This window comes from Chenopodium quinoa, unplaced genomic scaffold (genome assembly GCF_001683475.1).
Source record: "Chenopodium quinoa cultivar QQ74 unplaced genomic scaffold, ASM168347v1, whole genome shotgun sequence".
NCBI classification, from domain to species: domain Eukaryota; kingdom Viridiplantae; phylum Streptophyta; class Magnoliopsida; order Caryophyllales; family Amaranthaceae; genus Chenopodium; species Chenopodium quinoa.
The window spans coordinates 3,032,124-3,043,832 of NW_018742461.1; the positions used below are offsets into that span (position 1 = coordinate 3,032,124).

At 34.4% G+C, this 11,709-nt stretch overlaps 1 protein-coding gene across 2 annotated transcripts; it reads left to right on the forward strand.

Moving 5' to 3' along the window:
• Positions 1 to 609: 609 nt before the first annotated feature.
• LOC110718743 (O-acyltransferase WSD1-like) lies at positions 610 to 8,239 on the forward strand. 2 transcript variants are annotated; one of them, XM_021897640.1, is made up of 6 exons: positions 610 to 1,564; positions 6,087 to 6,159; positions 6,498 to 6,565; positions 6,671 to 6,883; positions 7,440 to 7,577; positions 7,943 to 8,239. In XM_021897640.1, the coding sequence occupies exons 1-6, from the start codon at positions 809 to 811 to the stop codon at positions 8,096 to 8,098; spliced, it is 1,404 nt and encodes a 467-aa protein (XP_021753332.1). In that variant the 5' UTR covers positions 610 to 808; the 3' UTR covers positions 8,099 to 8,239. The 2 variants fall into 2 exon arrangements, with proteins under 2 accessions (XP_021753332.1, XP_021753333.1); XM_021897641.1 differs by lacking the exon at positions 7,440 to 7,577.
• Positions 8,240 to 11,709: the final 3,470 nt, after the last annotated feature.

Below are 11,709 nucleotides of genomic sequence, written 5' to 3' on the forward strand. Positions count from 1 at the left end.
TCCAAAACTTATCTTGTAAAAACGTTAAATGTATACCATATTTCAATCCATATTGAAGGCAGAAGGTATAAGACTTTAATTTGCTTATTACTAAGATGATGGATCCAAGTAATGAGGTGGGCAGCTGGGTCTATCATAGAGTAATGTGTAAAAATAAACAACCTTATTTCAAACATCTTGGGTCATTCTAAAAAAGTAGCGATTGTTGACAGCGGTGTAACACTCATAAAGCTGAATGTTTCATGCCAAACATATAACATATTCATTGTTTTAGTAGTATACTCATGCAATGCCATAACTTTCTAGTTTATGTACTTCCTAAAATCAATACCACCTAATATCATCTTTAATACACACCAATAGTTATCCAACATCGTATTTTATAAGTAATTCTAACAAGGTTTTCAATTGGCCAACCATACCCTACCTTAAAGGTTTAAACCTACACGCATGCTATTCTAGCTTTAACTTTCAGCTTTTAACTATGACCAAATTTGAGACGGGAAGTTAGACTATTAATTCTTACTAGTAAATCATAAATTCACAATTACTCCTTTAAGACATACAAACTACCAAAAGAAGGTTTCGCACTAGATTTCCTTGACAATGACAGGAGCATAGCTAGCCACCACACAAGAATAATCAACCAACCATTGGAAAAATTAAGGCTTGATTACTCTAATATTCAAGCACAACAAACATTGTCACACTCAAAACATTAAAGTTCCCTCTCTTAGTTTTTTCCCTAAACAATTAAAATCAACTTCTTATAAAAACAAAACAAAAAACCTTAGAATCAACTTCTGTCATGGAAGCCACTAGAGATGAGCCTGTAACGCCGGCGGGCCGGCTATTTCTACAGCCACACTTCAACCAAATAATCAACTGCGCTATTGGCTTCAAAGAACCTCTAAATACAGAGGCCATAAAAACAGAAATTTCAGACTGTTTGATGGTAAAACACCCTAGATTTTGCAGCCTCTTAGTATTAGATGATCATGGAAGAGAATATTGGAGAAGAACGCAAATCAACTTAGACGATCATATAATCATTCATCACAAAGACCCGGGTTTCGATTCCGATTCCGATTCCTATTCTGAGGAAAACATAGAAGAAAAGATCAATTCTTTGTTAGCAGATTTTGCAGTTTCTTCTCCCTTAAGTACAGATAAACCCTTATGGGAATTACACTTGATTAGTGAATTAAAATGCGTAATTCTTCGAATTCATCATTCTTTAGGAGATGGGATTTCCTTAATGTCAATGTTTTTAGCTTCTTGTAAGAGATTAGATGGTAATAATGAAGTAGGTTTTACTGAGAAAAACAGAGAAAACAGGGGAGATGCAAAAAAATTGAGAAAAAGAGGTTTATTGGAAGTTTTGAAGATTTTTTGGTGGACCATACTTTCTGTGATTGGGTTTTTTGGGAAGAGTTTATGGGTTAGTGATACAAAGACCGCCGTAAGCGGCGGAGATGGGGTGGAGCTGTGGCCAAGGACGGCGGCGACTGCCAAATTTAGCCTTAAAGATATGAAAACTGTCAAAGGAGCCATCCCTAATGCGGTAAGTACATCTCTTTGTTTGATCGCGCAAAATATAGCAATCATTTTTTTGCCATATTTGGGTAATTTGTACATTTATAGCTAGCTTCAACTAACTTACTGCGCAGTATATGTCTACATATAGATTATGGCAAAAAGTGTTAGGCTAAAAGTAGGGGTGGGACTTTTCAAACCGAACCGTGAAACCGTCCGTTACCGAACCGAACCATCACGGACCGAACCGTTTATAACCCGCTAATTTTAAACCGAAAATCGAACTGAACCGTATAATGTCAAACCGAAACCGAACCGAACCAATTAATGTTAACCCGTTACGAACCGTAAACCAATAACAAACCAAACCGTTTATAAACCGAAACCGTTTGAACCGATTAATGTTAACCCGCTAACTGTTTAAACCGAACCGTTTATAAACCGAAACCGTTTAAACCGTAGGAAAAAACCGTTTAAATCGGACCATTTACAACTCGCTAACCGTTTAAACCGAACTGTTATAACCCATTAAACTGTTTAAACCGAACTATTTTCAAACCGCAACCCGTTTAAACCGATCCGATTACAAACTATTTAAACCGAACCGTTTACAACCCGTTCCATTCAAATTGAACTATTTACAGCCTTTAACAATTTGTTAGAATTCCACGAAATATATTTGATGTTTAATGTAATTTAACAGTACAATTTTTTTTACATATAATTATTGATTTAAATTTGTAAATTTTTTTGCTATTATAAATTTAAAATTATATTCTTGTATAACTAAATTAGGAGTTATAAATTAAATAAAAAAATGAAAAAATTTGGCCACCCACCCAATCCAACCACCCTCCACCCACCCACCACCGTAACCCACCCTAACACCACCCCCGCCGTCACCCCAGACCCACCCTAACACTACCCCCCACCCACCACCGTTACCGTAACCCACCCCCACCCCACCACCGTTACCGTAACCCACCCCCACCCCACCAACGTCAACCAGACCCACCCTAACACCACCCCCGCACCCACCAATAATTACCGTAACCCACCCCACCCCACCCCACCACCCACCGTAAATAAAAAAACCCAGACCCAAACCTTACCCCACCCTATCCACCACCGTCACCGTAAATAATAAAAACCCAGACCCATACCCCACCCCACCCACCACCGTCACTGTAAAAAAAAAAAAAAAAAAAAAAAAAAAAAAAAAAAACCAGACCCAACCCCAACCACACCCACCACCGTCACCGTAACACATCCCACCCCACCCCATACAAAAAAATCGAAAAAAACCCAAACCCACCGTAACCCCACCCCACCCACCCCCACGAAACCCAACATCCTCGAAACCCCCCAACTCACTCTAATTGCTCACCCACCATAAAACTCCCTCCCTCCCTCGAAAAATCCTCCCTCCCCACCCACCCGAACCCAGTCTAACCGCCGCCGCACCCACCCTAACTCGGCCCCCTCCGTTGCCCACAACTTGAAAAAAAATTAAAAAGAAAAACAGAAAATAAAAAAAGGAAGAACGAAAACACCTTATATATTAATCCTGAATTTGGCCTCGAATTTGGTTTTAAAAGGCCAAATTCGATCATGAAACAACTAGATCAAGAGTTTCGTGGTCGAATTTGACCATAAAAATCGTCGTGCGTGGTGCCGGTGGACGGAGACGGAGAAACGAGATGGAAGAAAGGAGAACATAGACGGAAGAAGGGAGAAGAAGGAAGAAGAAGGAAGAAGAAGAAAGGAAGAAGGAAGAGGAGATGAGAGAGAAAACGAGAGAGCAGTGAGCATATTAGCAGCCATGGCTTCAAAAAATTGATAATATTACAGAAGAGGATTAAGAAAACGAGAGAGAAATCAAAAAGAGTACTAAAGAGACGATGGTAAGAGTGATCTGATTGGTGGAAAAGAAAACACGCGGATCGTGAATTGGAATGTGTGCGATGATAGGCCGTTAGATGACATGCAAATCAATGGCTGATATTTAATATAAGATGGTGACACGGATCATGGGATAATGGATTTGGATAGTATGTTTTTTTTATTCATAGCTACATACTAATAAAAACACTACTGTACTCTTAACTTTATGTAACTTATAAATTGTAAGAAACACAAATGTTTGGAAATTGGAATTGATTCAATATGACATATTTAATGTATATTAGTTATATGTATATCAGTATATGTAATAAATAATAATTTATGGTACAATTGGTATCATACTATCATTGGTATGTATAGATAATCGATAAATGTATCTGATTATTAAAACTTAAAACAGTTGATGATCGATCTAATTGAATACTTCTACTTCCCCACCCGTTTTCTTTAACTTGCAAGTTGCAACATATATATGTTGCAGCCTTGTAGGCACGTAATCTTAAAAGGTGATTAGAGAGGGTAAGACAACAAAGTAATTCAGCAATATAACTTTAACACCAAAATTATGGAATAGTTACAAACAATTGTCAATTATTACTTTATTAGACTAATGGGAAATTGAATAATCGTGATTTTAATTAAACATCCAAATATAGTTCCGTAACATTAAATTATTAGTTTATTACAATATCAATTATCGATTTATCGTATTCAAAGTACCAATTCATCAAATCATGGTTATGACGCGATCTTTAAAACAATTAAAACAAGAAGCTGATAGCCTGATAATATTTGATAATGAAACAATAATACATTAATACCTTATAAATTTGTAATAGACTAATATTTAATAAACAACAACAAGACTATAACCAAATTTGAAACATAAACATTAACATGATATAGAATGAATGAGAATTTCTGTAATTCTATATAATCTGATATCTGAATCGATTTATCGTATTCAAAGTAGCAACTCATCAAAACATGGTCATGACACGATATCTAAAACAATCCAACAAGAAGCTGATAACCTAATAATATATATTTAATAATGAAACAATAATGCATTAATACATTATAAATTTGTAATAGACTAATATGACAATATCGAATAAACAACAACAAGAGTATAACCAAACTTGAAACATAACATATTAACATGATATAGAATAATTGAATAAATGAAGATTTGTGTAATTGTATATAATCCGTTGTCTGAAAATAAAGTGACGAAATCCCAACTTTATATAAAACAAAAATAGCTAACCGGTCAAAAATCTCTTAAAACCCAATTTCTACTCGATCCATTATTTTTTTCACCAACCTATGCCGACCCGCTAATGAAATGGAAATACTAGTCCCAACTTGATATAAAACAAAACGCGCTAACTGGTCAAAACCACTTTTTAGAACTCGATTTCAACCCGATCCAATTTAACTGATTACCAAACTAACCCGAACGATTTTAGCACCAAACCGAGTATAAACCGAACCGATATGAATCGAACTAGCATTAACCCGGGTAAACCCGCCCCTGAACCGACCCATTTCAAAATAATCCGTTCATGACCCGAACCGATATGAACCCGGACCGACGTTAACCCGGTAAAACCGCCCCTGAACCGATCCGTTTCAAACCGGTCAGATCATGACCCGAACCGTTTATAAACCGAACGGGCATTGACCCAGGTAAACCCGCCCCTGAACCGACCTGTTTCAAACCGACCCGATTATTAACCGAACCATTTAAAAACCGAACCGGCATTGACCCGAGTAAATACGCCCCTGAAGAGACCCATTTCTAACTGATCTGATTATGACCCGAACTGTTTATAAACCGAACCGTTTATGACCCGAACCGAATTTAAATCGTACAAAAATAAACCTAAACCGAACCGACCTGTGACTAATCAAAACCGAACTGAACCGACCCGCCGTCTAAATGAAACCGTTTTAACCCGAACCGTTTCAAACAGAGGTCAAACCGAACTGCCAGACCGAAGTCCCACCCCTAGCTAAAAGTTATGTGATAGTTTTATAATACAATATAAGTAATACTTCCTCCGTTCCTTTTTTACTTGACCTGCTTTGATTTTTACACTATTCACCACCCTTCCTTTGACCGTCTTTTGTGAATGATATGTAAGGAAATATATATTCGTGAGGAATCTTTTTGAATTCGTCTAAATAAGTACTATCATAATATACAACTTTTATAATTTTTACTTATGGAGAATTAAAGTTATTGATCGCTAAAATTTTGCATTGACAAGCGTGATAAAAGAAATAGATAAAGTAAAAAAAAAAAAAAAAAAAAAAAAAAGTACTTTGTTATTGGTATAAATTGCAACCAAAGTTTTAAAATGCTAAGCGAAATTGTCAAGAACACGATAGTTTATACAAAATTATTTGATTAAGATTAGATTTTAAGATTCATGTTTCAATTGCAATACTATATTTTTTGTATTTGTCAGTTATCTTTAAAATATCCTTAATCAGAGTAGTCACATTACTCGCATGTTATTTTAATGGAGTACAGAACTTATATTTGATAAACATTACACTCTAATATGACTTATAATTAGTTGCCCTTGAAGGCTTGAACTAGTATGTATGACATATTGCATTGCCACCTCTTGCAGACCATCAATGACGTTCTATTTGGAATCATATCATCCGGGTTTTCAAAATACTTGGATATTCGATCATCTCATGGTACGAATAAGCTCTTGTTCGTTACAATTTTTGTACTCCGTTTGTTATAAACCTAGGTTAGCTGGTTTGACATACTAGTGGGAGTTTAGGAGCACAACATGAATCCCAAGGTCTTACAAATGTGACTTACAAATAATGGTCACGAAATTTAGCTGATAGTCTTTATAGTCTCCAAAGAGTAATTCATAATGTAGGAATTTAATTAGCTAGCTAATACATACTCCCTCACCAAGCAGTGAAGCAGGTGAGAGACACCGTTGCCCTGAATGCAGAGCATACAGCCCGCGGCCATAGAAACATACAAGTATTAACAAAATCGAACTGTTTGTGTGCATTAGCTTTGCAGGAGGGGCTTAAAATCACAGGAATAGCTATGGTTAATTTGAGGAAACAACCTGGATTACAGGTGATTTACAAAGTTTAATGATATCTTATGAGTTGCTTACATAATTAAGTAACACTGTATGTAACGACGAAAATAAGCGCATGATTTAATTTTTGCATTATCTAGGAAATGTCGAAGTTGATGGAAGATGATTCTCGAGCTAGATGGGGTAACCAATTTGGAATGATTCTCTTGCCTATATATTGTCATACAAAAGATCCAGATCCTCTAAATTATGTAAAGAGAGCTAAGGTGATGATCGATCAAAAGAAACAATCATTGGAGGCTCATTTCTCATACAATATAGGGAACTTAGCAATGTCCCTCCTTGGACCAAAGGTAAGGTTCTCCTAAAAGATAGTCCTTGCTTCAAAAATTAAGTGATATAAAGGCATATGTTTGTGCATTATGAGAAATTTGAAATGGAATTATAATATTTTTGCATATCATCTTTTGATGATACTCGATCAATATATAATGCAACCTTTACATATACAACTTTTAGACATCTAAAGAGTAATAAAAAATGAAGTTTGATAGTGATTTTAAGCAAAACTTAAATTTTATATAGAATGTGATAAGAAACAATTTATAGGCCGTTACAATAGTCATCATTCCTTTACACACACATCTAATAGGAGTTGCCTAGACCTTAACAAATACGAAGTTTTATACTTAGTATACAGGGGGGTTGTTTCATTTAACATACGAACGGATGACACCTAAACTGTACATGTTATCAAATTATCATTATTGATCAATTGGCGATCAATCTCGTGTTTTCGTTATGCTTGTATCATTGCAGCTAATTGCATAATGAAAATTGCTAGATCGAACATGTCTTTGAGACAATATGATAATTAAACTTAGCTTGTAATTGACACGGGTACTTCAGTATGCCAGCATACTTAATCACAGGATTCTTTGCAATACAACATTCACAATTTCAAACATGGTCGGTCCACAAGAAGAATTGATGTTTGCTGGCAACCCCATCACCTATATTAGACCAACATCCTCTAGCTTGCCTCATGTAAGTCGTTCTCTCTTTGTCAAAACCTTATGTATAAAGATTCACGAATTAAATTTTTTTAATAGTAAGGGGATCCTGACTAGACCTCAACCCTCACGGTTTTGGTCCACTATTTACGGGCCAGACACTTGGGAGTAGTGGGGAGAGTAAGGGAATCCCTACCCCAAGTACCCTCACTTGGTAGGATCTGAGGTAAGAGTCTTACCAAGTGAGTCAACACTTTAATTTGTTGGTAGATTCTTGAATTAAATGATACTCTTTCCGTTCCTTAATTTATGTTTATCACATTTGGAATACAGCATTATACCTGTGGTATAAATCAAAGTTGGTATACGGTTAGTTTGATTTTGGTTTGGTAAATGTAGGCGATAACAATGCACATGGTAAGTTACGCGGGAATGGCTAACATGCAAATCCTAGTAGCAAAAGAGATTGTCCCAGATCCGCGATTTCTGGCTAAGTGCTTTGAAGATGGTTTGCTTGAAATGAAGAATGCTGCAAAGAATGCAGTTATGTTGTAGTCATTGAATTGACGATTAGCCAACAGATAATTGATTCGTAGATAGGTGTTATGGATTCGATTCATACGAAATGTGTGTGATTGATCCTAGAGGATGCCATATTAAGCTGCTGAAAAAATGCTTATTTATTGCTTTTACTCCTTATATGTGTGATCTCCTTTCGCTTTTCATTCCTCCACTACAGTCTACAGGTTTGTTTCGTATGTGTCTCTAGTATTAAGATAAGCCCTAACAGAAAGTTTAACGTAACAAAAAAATAAAATAAATAAAATAAAAACTTTTGTGTATATATAATTTGTAAGAATAAGTTATTTTTTCTCTTAAAGTATTTGATAGGAAAATTATCTTTATTTTTATGGTACTACATACTCTAGTAATGCCTAATATGCGACATTTAACGATGTAACCATTAACTAATAAATAATTGCATGCTTTAAGAGATAGAGAAATACAAATTAATAATAAAAAGCAAGCGCATAGCACCAGGATGGCTAAGTTGTAAATATTAACATGAGTATAAAGGTACCATTAAATGCTGTAATGGTATAAATGTTACTCTAATGGTACAAATAAGGGTATTAACTATTCACCTTATTTTCACTTATTTCAGGTGTAATAAGTTCAGATAAGTTAAGTTAAGTTCAGATCAGGAAAAATAAGTTTAAAAATAAGTTCAGATAGGGTCAGGATCCGGTGAGAATAGGTTTTTATGTGAGAACACTCCTAATATATGAGAACAAATCTAAGCCTTTGGATCAAACGATATCAACGGTTCTAATAAAACCAAACTTTTCATCCATATACTTGCTGCTAATCAGAAAAACAGAGTGAAGAAACTACGAGCTTCCATTTCAATGAGATTCAAGGATTCTAATCATAATTCCGTTCGATTTTTGTCAGATTTCCGCAACAACAAGAATCAACAAGCTTCATAGATTATGTAGGTAAATAATCAACAAAAGTTCTGTTAGTTTTTTCCGAATATAATTTTCTTAATTTTGTCAGTATTTTCGAATTTCATGGTTTGAATGTTGGATTTTCGTTAAAATTTTAGCAATGAGTGATCTTAATTTAGTATTTTCGTTAAAATTTACAAATTTGATGTTCTAATTTTCGATTATAGTGTTCTGGAAACTTTCGAATTTGAATGCTCTTAATTTGGTTATTCGAGTTTGACTGTATGATTTTTGCTAGATATTTAGAGTTGAGTGTTCTCAATTTAGGATTTTCATTAAAAATTTCCTATTGCATGTTACTTTTATGTTGATAAAAGCTAATTTTTGTGAAATTTCCTATTGAATGTTCTTATTTTGTAATTATTTGATAAATTCAATAGAAGATATGTAAAATGAGAAAACATAATTAAAATGAGCAAACTAAATATGAAAAGTAATATAGTGAAAATAAAATGAGCGAACAAAAATAAAATGAGCAAAAAGAATTAAAATGAGCAACAATTATTTGCTCATTTATCAAATGAGCAACAATTATTTGCTCATTTATCAAATGAGCAAACAATTCTTTGCTAATTTATCAAATGAGCAAACAGTTCTTTGCTCATTTATCAAATGAGCAACAATTCATCGCTCATTTATCTAATGAGCAACAATTCATCGCTCATTTATCTAATGAGCAACAAACTGGATTAAGGAATGCCATGAATTGACCAATTTAGTGGCTGAATCTCCATCATCTCTCAGGCAACTTATAATCAGTGATTGCGGGAGACTGAGAGACATAACGGGTGCATTACAGCATCTCTCTTCCCTTGAGGATTTGAAGCTTTAGCACTGTGAAAAAGTGGATTTGTAGGATGTCAAGAATGATGATGATGGTGAAGATGAAGCTATTAGTGGCAGGCCGTTTGCTTTGCAAAGCCTTAAGTGCCTTAGCTTCTTGAGCTTGTATTTAATCTCAAAACTGAAATCTCTTCCTAGGAGCCTATGCTATGTCACAAGTCTTCAAGAAATTTACATTGATGAGCTCTCTGAATTAAGGGGCCTACTAGAATGGTTTGGCAAAGTAACCCAGCTTCGGTGGTTGTCAATAACGAATTGCCATAACTTGGTGGCGCTCCCAGAATCTTTTCGTGAACTCACTGCATTACAAGAGCTTAACATTTGGAAATGTCCAGAACTTGAGAAAAGGTGTGAATGGCCAGATGGCCAAGATCGGTCTTTTATACCATCCACTGGCGAGTACATATCCCTACTTTCATTTTCACCGTTAATAAGCTCTTTTTGCATTAATAGTGCTTAAAATAGGCTGTTGTCTATGTTGTTTGTCAAAAACATTTATAATTATATAATATGGTTGCAGAAGCTGTTAGTACTATTTGTTATTTTTATGTTACATGATTTTACTATTTGATTGTCTATTATCCACTTATGGTCTTATGGACTTTTATCAATTTTAATTTTACTCAAAATTTTCTTAGGTTTTTTTATTCCTCCTTTGCAATATGGTTTGTTGATTATAATGGGAGCTAGATAATCAGTGCCAACTGACTCTGATGTTCACTTTTACTTTTCCCTATTTGCAGTGTCCATATGTCGGTATTGAGACATTGCAGGGACATTTTAGCTTCCTAGATCAGAAAACCATATTATCAATTCACACAAAGGTTAAGGTTAGTTGACTTTTGATTCTTAAGTTTGTCATGCATTTCATTTGCTACTTAGATTTGTATCCTGTTATCTGTGATACTGCAAGTCTTTTCTCTCTGCAACCTCAATTTTTGGTCCAGCCAGACCCTTGCTTGATCTTTATTGATTTTTTATTTTAAATGGAATCCAACGAGGCAACGAAAAAAAAAAAAAAACCTCTGTTTTTGTGTTGTTTTTTTAGATAAGTTTTATTCTCAATTCTAAAACTAAAGTGTATACGTAGTATGCCTTGTTTCTCTAAGTGCTTAGTATGTACAATATTACAATATGGAGTAATTGCATAGAATAAACAATCCCTCAATACTACCTAAGTCTTTGTTGCTGGCCATATCTTTTAATTCCAGAAAAAAATTGTTGGTATGGGCTCTAATTGTTTCCCCCTATCTTTTATCTAGCTTGTTTTGTATTGCTTGTCCATTAGGAATGCCAATTCATTTGCCTACACTTTGCTTCACATTAGTGCTGTATTTTCATTTGCCTATCTTTAATCAAATGAGCAAATAATTCTTTGCTCATTTATCAAATGAGCAACAATTCTTTGTTTATTCATCAATTGGTCTACATAAGGTGAAAAAATTTAGAACATAGAAAAATAATTTAAAACATATATTTAGAGCTTAGGTAGAAAATTCTAGAGTATAAGCAAAAAAATTTAGAACAGTAGCATTAAATTTTGGAACATATTCAGTAAATTTTAGAACATTTGCAAAAAAATAGTATAACATATGATAAAACCTATTAGCTCAACTGGTAGAGCACAATGAAAATGCATAGGATGTAGGTTCAATTCCTACATAGGTTATAACTATAAATAACTAAAAAAAATTAATTAAAAAACAAAGAAAATCAAATTAGCACTAAATTATATGAACAAAAAATTGGCTTGAAATGATTAATAACTATAGAAACTTTGTAACAGCCAAACTCTCATATAATTAAACGTTT